Consider the following 13,876-nt stretch of genomic DNA (forward strand, 5'->3'; position numbering starts at 1 on the left):
AAGATTGGAATGTTAAACAAGGAAGGATGTAGTTATAAGCAAAATGTCTTGGTAGCTGAAAAATCAACGATCGATGTTGCTTAAAGAAGGACTCCAATTATTTCACTTCAGGTGGGATTGTCCCCCAGGAAGTTGCTTAGTCTAATCCTCAGGACATCCAAATATCACCGAAGTATGTCTATATTTGCTTATTTCCAACCTCATATTTCTGAGCTACTTGCCACCCCACTGCCGATGGGATATATCCTTCATAATTCCTTTGCATTCCATTTCCATACTGTACCTTCCACTATAGACAAGTCTATAGATGACCAGCTACCTAGGACTTGGATATCTATTTGGTACATATGATGCCAGTCATGACAAATTTGGACTTATCTTTTAGAAAAATTAGAAAAAGAAAAATAAATATTTGAGGTTGTAAGGTTTATTTTTCTTCTGACTAGGTATAACTAGTATTGATATTGAAAAAGGGGTGAAACCCAAACTTCATCCTATATCGGCTAGATATAGGAAAACAAATGAATGTTGACGATATTTATCTATTTACTATAAGAATTTTGCCAAAAGCCATTGCAGATTTCAAACTTTTAAAAATTTTTGAGAATTTTTTTCTCCAATTTCAACTAAATAATGAGTTGTCATACCCACCATATTGTAAATTTTCATAATTTTTATCAAAGATAACCGATATCAATATCACTATATCATCGATATTTCCATAAATTTCCATATCAAAATTTCTAACAGTACAATGGTTTAAATACTGAGTATAACTTCTTCTTTTTTCTATCAATAAAAATCACTTATACTAAAAACATTTCTAAAGGGATATAACAAAGTAATGCAAGACGTTGTATTTTGTATATGGGGAAGTTTTGGGGTGAGATTCGGCTGCCAGGAAATAAGAACGCTGAATCTCCTCAAGCATTGTGCGAATAGAAATTTGGACCCCTTGATGATTTGGGCCAATAAAGGATTTCTAAATTGAACAAGCAACACAAAATTGGCTCATAAAGTTCTGTTGTTTACTAGCTTGAGCCCAAAGAACACCTAGCCCAGAGTTTTAGAGTCATTCCCAAATATATTAGAATTGTAACCACCACAAGTGGTCAGTGATAAGAGTGCAAACTGAGACTCTCCAATAAATAAAAAATATGGGAGTTTTTGGGTTCAAGATTCCAAGCTGGTGAGTCTGCTTGACTATGGTCACATGCAGAGTTCTCCATAGCCTCTCCAGGGCCGAAAAGAGTGAATAACAGTGGTTTGCCACTAATTGTCCCCCTTAAAAAAAAAAAAAGAATAAAAAAATCATTAGTGTTGTTGAGAGAGTGATTACCCTATGTTTGTGCTTCTGCAAGGTTTTCAGCAAAGATTTGAGGAAAGCATTGTTCAACATGCTTACAAAAATTTGAGTTATGGTGCTGAATTTTTTGGCAAAGTTAGTCTAAATCTGAGTCTTCATAAACCTTTGCGAAACTCCAAGTGATTTAGTTAGTATTTTAGAATCTTGAAGGCCAGATTTGTAAAATTGTAGTTTTGTTTGTGCTCATCCCCCTCTTGAGTCTTGCCCTATACAAAATAGTTTTCTTCTAAAATATGTGTTTAAATAAAGGGAATTGTTATTAGCATTTCAAAAATGATGAAAGGAAATGTGAAATGATTGTTAATTTTTTTTTTTTTGAACAATTGATATTATCTATTGTAACATCCCACATCGCCCAGGGGAGTTTAAATGTATATTCTCATCCTTATCTTACACGAGGCCTTTTGGGAGTTCACTGGCTTCGGGTTCCGTAGGAACTCCGAAGTTAAGCGAGAAGGAGGCTAGAGCAATCCCATGATGGGTGATCCATTGGGAAGTTGCTCGTGAGTTCCCAAAAACAAAACCGTGAGGGAATGGTAAGCTCAAAGCGGACAATATCGTGCTACGATAGTGGAGCGGGCCCGGGAAGTGATCCGTCCCGGGCCGGGATGTGACATCTACACTAAGGGGAGGGGCTGGACTTAGCATCGCAATAAGCTAGTAATAATGTGGTTCAAATTAGCCTTTGGCGATAATCAAACCTAAGACCTCTCACTTACCAGTAAAGAGGAATACCACTAGACCGTAGTAATGAGTGACAAATGATTGTTAAATTTTAGGGCATGTTTGGTTAACAAAAATAATAAATTAAAGGAGTTACAAAACTTAGAAATATGATAAGAAAAAGGAACGCGATTTATTAGTCACATCAACTAAGAAAGAAAAAACGATTGATTAGTCGTTATAGTCGATCTAATTCTTGAAACATTTAGATATTTGATTATAGATTTTTCAAACAAACTCACAATTTCTAATTCTCTATGGTACGAACACAAGCGAAAGTTACGAAGTGAAAATTGTTCTCGCACCACATTTCGGTAAACGTGAAAACTCAATAATGTATAATTGATTAAGAGCATAGATGTGCCCCTAAATTTAGTTGCTAGAAAATATATCATCATCATGTTTCTCAAAAGAAAAGCAAAACATGAATGATAATTGTCATAATCTTGCCGTGTAATTCAAGATATATAAAGACACTTCTAGGCTTGTAAAAACGTGCGGTCTCCTTCCTTACAAAGTTTGTTTGTACCAGTTTCCAAAAAAAAAAAAAAAAAAAAGTTTGTTTGTACCAGCCATTAACGACCTAGACTTTTACCTCCAATTACCCACCCTCTCTGCAATTTCACTCACCTTCCCTGTTCCCTCTCCTCTCCTCTCCTCTCCTCTCCTCTCTTCCACATAAACCCTAGATCCACACACACCTACCTACACGCGGGCACCGATAATTTACAGTTGCATATTCAATAAGAACATCAGAGGCTCGCAATGGGTTGCTCAGCCTCCCTTCCAGGTAAATGGATCCTCTGAGGGATTTAATTTCTAGGGTTTTACTGTTTCAATTTTATCACATTGAAATTTCTGTCTGGGTTCTTTTGATTTGGTCAATATCCTTGATTTCTAAGCTCAGCGAGATTGAGTTGAAACATTGAGAGAGGGGAGATAGAGTGGTTGTTTGTTTGCTTAATTAGGATTTGGGTTTTCACTAATTGCTTCGATTGCGATAACCCTTTTGTGAATTTTGTTTCTGTTTTTTTTTTTTTTTTTTTTTTTTCTTTGAATTTGATTGAATGGGGATTGTTTGCTTGCAGATAGGAGTTCTGGGCTGTTGGCCGGGCCAAATTCCGAAAACGGTGGAGCTTCTGATGCCAAAAATCTACGCGTAAAGGTATTTATTTAGGGTAAATTTATTCAATTAATGATGTTACTGTCACTTATCTGGAGTTGACAGTGTGTGATACTTGAGTCATTGTACTCATTACTAACTTCTGATCATTTGAAAGTTACTGTGGGTTTGGAAAAATGCTAACTTTAACTAAACATATATGACTAGTGAGTTTCGATGCATTTCTAATTTTCTATCTGAACCGATACATTACATAAATGCGTCCCAATGGCATGAGAATGAAAATATGGTCTCGACTCTTGACATCTTTTAGATTTATGATTAAAACTATTTTCTTGAGTCAGTTATTTATGTTGGATCGGATTGATGAAACTCATAAGATAACTTGTCTTCTGCAAACTGGTAGTAGGAGGAGCTGAGCATTTTAGCGGAGCTGTTATGATTTATATAAGGCATACAACCGAATCCATCTAACCTTTCATTCTTGTCACTCTTCAGCTAGTATTGTTGGGCGACTCTGGTGTTGGTAAAAGCTGTATTGTTCTGCGTTTTGTTCGTGGTCAGTTTGACCCCACATCCAAGGTTAGGAACATGTTACTGCATATGTTAACCCGCATGTAGGTCTCATGATTTTTTTTCACTTCCGAGAAATGTTTTCTCTATGTACCCTGTTTTTGGGTTTCAATATATAGAAGTTATTATGATGATCATTTACTCAAATTTTCTGTTATTTAATGATTCCAGGTGACTGTTGGAGCTTCATTCTTGTCACAGACAATAGCTTTGCAAGATTCTACAACAGTTAAATTTGAAATATGGGACACTGCAGGACAAGAGAGGTATTTTGGCCAAACATTTTTGGATATATGAACACTAGTTTAAGACATATATAATATTTTATGGCGAAGTTTCATCATATGTTCTTGTTTCCAAGGCATCCGCATTTACCCTCTCGTTTACTCTTCCCTGGATACTTTTTCTTGCAGTATTATCCTTTTGCAGAAGAGTATTGATTGTGATTAACTCATATTCAGGTATGCTGCATTGGCCCCACTTTATTATCGTGGTGCTGCAGTTGCAGTTATTGTGTATGATATAACAAGTCCTGATTCTTTCAACAAAGCGCAGTATTGGGTTAAGGTATCTTTGCTGAAGGGCACAAAATCATAAATTGTGATCTTTTTTTTTTAATTATTTAGGTGTACATCCTTTGTTTTTTTTTTTTTTTCTTTGGAAATGATCCTTATACTCTTGCCTCCACATTTAAGCAAGCATCAGGTTTGAGGGAGGTAAAAACTGTTGAATAAAATATGAGGTTTTAAAATGGGCCCAATTGCAGAATTTATACCTCACCGGTTGCATAAGTTATAGTCTACAATCAAAATCTTATTTCTTGTGATAAATTTTTGTAATTTTTTTATTAACAGTGACAAAAGTATGGTTTAGTTTTTTATTTATTTATTTTTTTAATAACTTTTCTGAGACTTAAACATGTGGGACACTGAGTTCCCAGTTGGCTGACTAAGAACCTCTAAGGTAGATTGTTGTCGATGCTTAAATGATAACATAATATGGTAAAACTACTCCATGGAGGAAGAGCGGCTGACTGTATTGAACAAGGAGCTAATAATTGGATGGTTGCATATCAATGTGCATTGTGGAAGCTTAAGCTCTATTGAATGTGCAACATTGCCTTGCTACATGGACTTTACCAAAGATGAATTTTTGTTTAGATTACACTTATTATTTCAAGTTTTTAATAACCGGTTTCTTTTGGTGCGAATTTGCGTTTGCCAACAATTGATAAGTATTAGCTCTCTATAGGAGCTACAGAAACATGGGAGCCCTGATATTGTCTTGGCCTTGGTCGGTAACAAAGCTGATCTTCATGAGAAACGTGAAGTTCCTGTTCAAGTGAGTTCTTTACCACTCAATCTAGTGCATCTTCATTCCATGTACTTGTAAAGTAGACATTCCTATGACTAAATAAACATCTCTTTTATTTATGAAGGAGGGAATTGAATACGCTGAAAAGAATGGAATGTTCTTTATCGAGACATCTGCAAAGACAGCAGATAATATTAATCAGCTGTTTGAGGTAACCCTAATTACATTTACGTTTCGGTCATAGGATGGTTCTGTTATTAGCCGTTGAAATGTTATTATTTTACAGTAGACTCCATACAAACTTCAGATTAACACCTTTATAAACCAGAACTTTAAACCAAATTATAAACCCTTAAATCCAAAGCTTATCTATTGCTCGGACTGCTGACAGTGTGAGTTATTTTGGCAGGAAATTGCCAAGCGACTACCCCGTCCAGCCCCTTCATCAACGCAGCAGAATCCATGAAAGCCGATTCACTAAGGAACTTGTTCATGCTATAAAGACCTTGTTACCTTTCTGTAATTTCTCAGTTTGTGTATATTGTGAAATAGGTTGTAGCTTTTGCTTTTTACTGGGCTGTGGGTTTCAGCCGATAGTTTCAGTTGGAACTACATGATCGTAATTTGCACACGAATAATCTGTGAATGCCTGTGAATCGACCATAGCTTATAGCTGATCAAAGTGTGATAATCTGACATATATCGTCGGTTTTCTTGATATTCCGAAAAGCAAAACCAACTAAGACCAATGATGAATTGTCGCACATCAATATATTGTCTGATATGTATTCAAACAGAACATGGTGTGATTTTTCGGTACGTAATATTCTATTGATACGGAAAAACACAAGTTACAGCTAGTCAGAGTGACATGAAGCTTACCCCTCCTCGTTCGTGATTCTGTTGAGAAATCAAGCTCCCTGTACAGCTAAAGACCCTCATATGATACCTACTGTCTCCATATATTCATCTGATGAGGCATCTACTAGGGCTAGCGATCCTCCCAAATTAAGCAAGTGAAAAACGTTCGATGAGGGTACCGGACTTTTTCTCTAAGGTGGGATGGGAGTCCAAAAGAACTACTATTTCCTCAAGTCAAATGAAATATACTTGGTAGATTGCTTGCGATAGTGGAGTAGTGATGTGAGGGACTGACCAACCAATGCGTGTGTGTATGCAAATGCGGTTTTGTGGTGGTTGTAGCATAAATTGTAAGGAGAAACCGAGTTTATCTCTCGCCGTGGCAAGAACTTCAGCCACCAACTTCCAATTTCTTGTGCCACGGGCATTCCCGATCTCGGTCATCGGTTTCATGTGGGGAAACACGAACAATGTTGTAGGTGTTGGTTATGCTGTCAAATCCCATTTCGTAGTAATCATAGGGGACCAGACCTGTATAATTGGCTTTGGCTTTTGGAGTGGGAGCAATAGAACTTCTCCCTCAAGAGGATTCAACAAGACAGATCCATACCAATAAGAAAATCTCCCTTCAAAGAAAAACAAGTTGCAGAATACAAAAGCAAAGTACAAACTACATGGCAGTTTGGACCAAAACTGGGAAACAATTGCTCGTTTGCTGAATAAGAAGCATAAGTCGAGGAACACCAGACGGGCAATTAATACTAGTAAACGTTGCTGTGCAGTGTAACAAAAGTGAGGTCGTCAACCGTGTTTAACACCGCCTTAGATAAACATTGCAGGCAACGAACTGAATTTACAGGCAGTTATGAAAGGATGTCGATGGGGATTTCGATGGGTAGGCGTATCAACTCGGTTGTGTTGTGGTGGTGGTGTGGGTGATGGTGTTGTTGCAGGTACCGTGCCTCATCCTCTTCTGGCTCGTCAACATATTTCTCTCCCACTCCTTGTAGGGTTTGATAATTCTCAGTATATTATCATCGATTCTAACAGGTACATATGCATGTAAGAGGTGTAGGTGTTATAATAGAGTATGTTTAAAGTAAGAGTCCTAGACGAGTTAGAGAGGCAAGGTGCAACTCTAACTAAAAGCTATCCAGTTGGATGTCTGTCACTGCACACTTCTAGTTAAGACGTACACCATCTTAACCATACTCATGGTCAATTATTATGAAAAGTAATAATGCTACTTATAGTTCTATTATTTCCCTCCTCAGTCACTGTCGTTTTGAAAGAAGTCAGACAAAGCGCAGATCACATTTTACTCGCGGCCTTACTCGCTAGGCCTCCAGGCCGCGAGTTGGCATGCTCGCAACACAAACTTGAAGGACAAAAAGATCTCGAAATCATCGGTTGTGCGGCTGATACTAATTTTGAGACTAACATTTATGAATGATGTACTAAAATATAGACGCGGTTCAGATCGTTGAAATACATTATGAAGCGGACCCTACAAAATAGATGTTAAAATATGTGCTAAAAACGTGTGTTCCCGAATCCAACCCGTATATATATAGCTAGAAACTAACAAAGTAATTTGGACAAGGTTGTGGGGAGAAAGATCTCCGAGAATTAGAAACTGAGCACTTTTTGTTATTAATATTTATTAAGAAAAAACATAAAAACCCCGAATATGATAATATAATAAGATCATAAAGCTCCTCTTGATCTAAAGTAAACCAAATTTCTCCCGCGTGCTTTTCCAGCTTCAGCCAGATTCTCAATAGACGTAGAGATTTCAGTAACTTGTTTTGCTTCAACCAAATCTCCACAATTGTTTAGAGAAATCAAGCTATCGGTACAACCAAAGATCCTCTTATAATATTGACTACCTTCGAGTTTTGCACGATTCATGGAAATACATGTTAGATCCAAAAGAAATAAACTTCTACTGGTGTGGTCATGGCAAGTATCTTGGAAATATATACCGTGCTCCCCATTCACCACATGCCGACACATGAGGATTCCGAAAAGGATGTTTCATATCTATTTTGTAGTTGAGAGCCCACTCTTTCTTGTCATTAACTTTTCAATCCCCATATCTCCATATGACTATCTGACGAACAATCACTAGGGCTAAAGATCCTCTTAAATGAAGCAAGTGAAGAAGCGCGAGGGAGATACCCGACTTTTTTTCTAAGGTCGGGTGAGGAGTCCAATAAAACTCCTCTTTCTTGAAATCCAAGTTGGTAGATCGCTTTCTACCCCAATAGTTGAGCACTCATTTGGACGAAGAACCAACCAATGTGTGTCTCCATATCATATGCAGATGTTTCGTTGGAGAACCGGAGGCAAGGAGGAAGAACCGAATTTATCTCTCGCCATGAGTTTGTGCCAAGTACAAGAACTTCAGCCACCGATACCATTTTCACCATTTTGTTCCACGGGGGCCGGTTTCTCATTGGTATGTTGGGAAATGCGAACAATCTTGAAGTTGTTGGTTATGCTGTCAAGTCCCATGCCGTACGAATCACACTGGCAGCTAAGACCAGTGTTATTGGCTGCAGGGAAGCATTAGAACTCCCCCTTAAGAGGATCCAATAAGCAAGGTCAAGTTGCAAAAAACCAGAGACTGAAATATGGCAGTCTGGACTAAACCCCCGAAATATTTGCATTTTTTATCTTTCTCAAAGTGTTGCTGTCGCCATTATATATTAATGGGTGCTTAATATTTGCTTTTCCTTTTGAGGATTCGATGAGAAGCATAAATCGAGGCCTTGATGAGGAACATCACTGGTACAATCACTACTACTACCAAGTAAACGATGCATGTGCAGTGTAATAAAAGAGAGGTCGTCAACCTTGTTTAAGAAGGCCTTTGATACACATTGGATGCGATGAAGCGAATTTACAGGCAGTCTCAGAAGGATGTTGATAAGGATTTCAATGGGAAGGTCCATCAACTCTCTGTTGTTGTTCATGTTGTTGCATGAGCTGTGCCTCTTCTGGGTTCTCCTCAACATATGACAACAGAAGGATAACAACCCTAACTGATAGCAAAGTAGGTTTTGCACGGAATCCTAATGTGAAATAAAATACAAAAACAACGAAATTGACAACATATCCTCGAAAGTGTTGTGACCTATTTATCTGAGAGAAAGAGAGGGACGGCAAAGAGAGAACTAGAGAGATGGAGAATAGGTTTGAGGAATTCTGTATGGTACTCCAGGATTTTTGTTTCCAAAATTGTTCATCCCCCATTTTTAGTGTATGCATACAACGGAAATAGAATTCAATTAGGAAATTGTACCACCAGATCATTGCGGCTGGCGCTTCCTTTTCCCCAATGCTAATTGGTATATATCGACCCAAAAGCCCTAGGCTAGCTAGGGTTTCCTATCCGTTAAGTTTTGGTCGACTGCTTCGGTTCAGTTTGCACAGAACGTAAGCCATGGGATGTATTAATATTTTAAAAGTTCCTTCAAAAACTTATTTAATCAAGACTTCTAGTGTTAATCAAGTACGGATAACTACTAAATCTTTAAATAGTTCTTTTGAATGTTTTAAAAGGTTGTCAGTTCCCTATTTAGATAATTATTCGTACTTAATCTTAAAAAATATTTAAGTGGTTGTACTAAATCCCTAACAAGCCTCACAAGTATCAGCGTGTGACTGTCTTTCTACCCTTCTTTTGCAATTTCTCACTTTAATTTTATCCCTCTTTTTTTACTCAGTTTCTGCCACGGTCCACTCTGCCAACCTCTAGTACTTCAAGTTCAACCTACGAAATTGCAATAGGAAAACAAAGATAATTCGAAAGGTGATTTTTCTTTACTTTACAAAATTATAGAAGAAAGTTACGCATTAATATTTCAATTAATACATCGTTTCATAATGTTTAAGTACTCTATCTCTTCTGCGTTTTGAGTATTAAGTTATGAATACATGTTTTAAACTTTTTGTGATAAATGAATATTTTTGTTTGATATGTTCTCGAACTCTCAAACTGATTAATCTAGGAATTTCGTATTTCTATTTTTCGTCAAAAACAGATATGCTAACAATATGAATATCTCATTAATTTTGAAAATTGTTGTTAGCACTCTACAATAGTTATACTGCTCCTGTTAAGTGTTTAGATTGCATCTTGATAGAGAATAAACTGTTTAGTTTGCAAGAGCTTAATTGGTATATATAAAAATAAAAATAAAATAAAAATTGCAAAGAGTGTAATTGCTATATGCTGTGGGAATTGTTGTGATATATTTTTACTTATTTATTAACATAAATAGGGTTTAGGATTTTTTTTTTCCCGATCAAAAACAGTATTTAATCCTGGTAAAATGTATGATTTTAGATTTTTTTTTTTTCCCGATCAAAAACAGTATTTAATCCTGGTAATACAGATATACTCCCTGGTGTTTTTTTTTAATTTATTATTATTAAGGGTGGGAGAAAGAGTTCAAAAATATTACAATAATTTTGAAGAGAGGGAATTTCAGACTCGAAATTTATGGATAAAGACCTAACACCCTATTCATAGTGAAACACATGCAAAAATATAAAAAATGGAATCCAAATCTTGGTAGGAAATTCTATGTATGGAATTTCAAAACTTTTCGTTTTCAAAGAAAAAGGGAATCCAAAATCTTATGAAATTTCAAAACTTTTCTTTTTAAAAGTAAAAGGAATTCCAAATCTTGGTAGGAAATTCTATGAATGGAATTTCAAAACTTTTCGTTTTCAAAGAAAAAGGGAATCCAAAATCTTATGACATTTCAAAACTTTTCTTTTAAAAGTAAAAGGAATTCCAAACCTAGGTAGGAAATCCTATCAAATCCAATTTAATACTATATGAGCAACAATTGCTCAAGTGCCTTCTATTTACTTATTTCTTTAATAACTAGATACACACAGTACATATTAGAGTCGGCTTGATAACTATTTCGTAACACAATAGTTTCTCCTCTCTTCAGTTGTACTTCAACGATCAATCACCATGTTGTCGGTCTCAAAGAGTAGGGTTGTGAAACTGAGGAGCTCAAACAACGAAATATTCGAAGTAGAAGAAGCTATGGCAGCGCTGTCGGAACCCATAAAATCCCTAGTCGACGTGATCGGTGTCAACCATTTGATACCATTGCCAGAGGTCAACTCCAAAACCCTAGTCATGGTGATAGAGTGGTGGAAGATTAAGCACAGCAATGCTTCTCATCAGGGTACTACAAAAAGCACGTCCAACACACAACTAATCAAAGAGTGGGAAGCTGAGTTTGTAGAGGAACTGGACCAAGCCAACGTTGTCATTGATCTCTTATGCACTGCGAACTTTTTATCCGTGAAGGAATTGCAAGATCTTATGTTTCAAAAGCTTGCAGATTTGATTAAGGTCAAGACAGTTGAGGAGATTTGCGAGTTGTTTCCCAGCAAGCATTAAAATATGTATCTGCAATTTGTTGTTCCCTTTTTATCTCCTTCGAAATACAATTTTGTTTCTCAAATGGCATCAAAATCTAATTCTTCAAGTTAATCTCAAGCACACTTCTATATGGGATTTTGAATACTTACGTATGATATGGATGAAGAATGCACGGTTGAGATAATAATACTTACGAAAATCAAAATAATTATCTCTAAGATTTTAAATTTCAACTTCGTGAGATAACGATAATATCAAATCTAATCTCGTGGACAAAATACTTGTGGTTTCGGGTCATTATGAGCCGAGCCCAAAATATAATCGAATTCATGACTTATTCTAATCCAAACAAAATTCTTGTGGTTTTAGGTCATTATGAGCCGAGTTCAAAATTTAATCGAATTCATGACCTATTCTAAGACTAACAACCTACAAAAGCAATTACATTATTAATTTTCAACTTTTTATGGGAAGAGAATGATTTATATGACAAACGTACATATTATCGCGGCATCTCGTACTAATGATGCAAATAGCTGTGACGTTTCATTATAGAAGTTGGTCTCTTGTAAGCTATACCGGGGCATAATAACTAATAATTGGCCTTAGTGAAAAACACTCTCTCGGTTGTGCAAACCATATGAATTTGCTAGTAAGAGACTAAAATTCGATCAGTCAGTTGTGATTAAAATTTTCATATACTAGCGATATTTGTTATTCTAAATTAGACTAAAAGAGAATAAAAAAGTTGAATCTGAGACTTAACGAGTTAAAAAGAAAGTCTCTATATATCAGACAATCCACCACTTAGAAATTCAATTAGGTATTTTAGCTAACAAGTTACTGAAATTGGTATAACTACTTATTTTGGAAGTTAACAATGAAAACAATTAGAAGTGATCTATGAGTTTGTCCATTATAAATCATTTTAGTTCTTGAAAAATATATCAATATCCTCGTTAAATAGTCAAGTGAACGACCACGTGACCACGTCTTTAAGGGTATTTTTGTTAAACCAACACCTTCACTAAACGAGGATATTGACAAAGTTTTTAGACTAAAATAATTTACAATACACAAACTTAGTGACCACTCCTATCTATTTTTATTATCAACAATTAAAATGATGAGTTATCAATTTCAATGACCATTTTAGGAAAAAAAAAAAAAAAAACCCTTCAATTATCATTTTAGCCTTGAGTAAACACCTTACATTCTATACGGATAAGAGCATGTAGCCAAGCAAATTGACAAAGGTAGCTGGACGGTCCAGATCGAATCGAAGGCCTGAGAGGAACCGGCGGATGGTGATGGAATTCTCCATCTGCCCAGTAGACTAGTAAACGAAGAATCTAGAAAACGTGTGTCGTGGGTCCCCGCATAACTAAATTTTCATGGCCGCGGATTGGTTAACTATTCCACGTCAGCATGATTGAGACACTTTGCGGTTGGTTATTAGGCCGGCGGGAACCTGTTCTTTGGCACGCGTAGTTGACTGAGCCGTGGTGGCTTCGTCATAACTGGCTAAGCTTAGCTAGCCGGGTTCTTATTTGGCTCCTGTCAAAATTTGACTATGGTTTTTTAATTAAAATGGTCCTTAATTTTGGCATAATTATAACTTTTTATTTTGGTCATTGATATTTAAAATCAAAAGTTGTCTTTGAAATTGTCCATCATTAATCACTATGATCTTTCTGTGAAAATTTTTCATTAAATGGAAGAAATCATCAGTTCAGATTGAAAAGTTGATTTGACAAAAATACATTCAATTTAACAAAAATTTCTCACATAAGTAAAATATACAAACCCTCATTCCTCATAAGTTTGGTTTTCCCACCTCATTTTCCAACATTTATTACATTTTTTTTCAAGCCAGATTCACCAAGCATGGGAAAGGAAATAATTTCTCATTCCCATGTTTTTATTTCTTGCATACCAAACACAATCTAAGGGCATATTCGCGTGAGAAACTTTTAAAATTTCAAGGGATTTAGGCATAGTAATGAAGAATAACGTATCACATAAAATTAGATGAGAAGAATTAGAACAATACACCAGAGGAGCATTACAAAAGTTATGTGCCAAGGATTTGCAAATGATTACTTGGTTGAAATCATTTACAAATGCCCCCTTCATACATTTGTAATGCTCATGTGGTATATTTTTCTAATTCCTCTCATCTAACTTTATGTGATCTATTTTTTCTTTGTTTTGCTTAAATACCTTAGAATTTGAATGTCTCTCGCCCAAATATAGGTATAGCTACTAAGCTAACTGTCTAGAAGTCTCATGATTTGAATGTCTCTCGCCCAAACATAATTTTTAAAGTAAATTCTTAATTTATTTCATTATCATCCCAAACATAGTGAATTTTTTTTTAGCACATCGATGTTTTTACACTAGGAGGAGAAGGAGTTCAGCTAAGCCACACATAATGGGCAATCTAATTTGGTATCGGATCCACCCAAATTCGTCATTCATGAGATTCAAACCTAAGACC

At 36.0% G+C, this 13,876-nt stretch overlaps 2 protein-coding genes across 2 annotated transcripts; both read left to right on the forward strand.

Annotated features, from left to right (window-relative positions):
- The first annotated feature begins 2,592 nt into the window (after positions 1-2,592).
- On the forward strand, positions 2,593-5,708 carry LOC137720843 (ras-related protein RABF1-like). Its single transcript, XM_068459950.1, has 8 exons — positions 2,593-2,879; positions 3,178-3,254; positions 3,711-3,794; positions 3,957-4,051; positions 4,247-4,352; positions 5,037-5,126; positions 5,224-5,310; positions 5,509-5,708. Exons 1-8 carry the CDS (start codon positions 2,855-2,857, stop codon positions 5,563-5,565), a joined length of 621 nt encoding a protein of 206 aa, XP_068316051.1. The 5' UTR covers positions 2,593-2,854; the 3' UTR covers positions 5,566-5,708.
- A 5,248-nt stretch (positions 5,709-10,956) lies between these two features.
- LOC137719749 (SKP1-like protein 1) lies at positions 10,957-11,394 on the forward strand. The gene has a single exon (XM_068458779.1). It carries the CDS (start codon positions 10,957-10,959, stop codon positions 11,392-11,394), a length of 438 nt encoding a protein of 145 aa, XP_068314880.1.
- Positions 11,395-13,876: the final 2,482 nt, after the last annotated feature.

Source organism: Pyrus communis, chromosome 16 (genome assembly GCF_963583255.1).
Source record: "Pyrus communis chromosome 16, drPyrComm1.1, whole genome shotgun sequence".
Taxonomy (NCBI): domain Eukaryota; kingdom Viridiplantae; phylum Streptophyta; class Magnoliopsida; order Rosales; family Rosaceae; genus Pyrus; species Pyrus communis.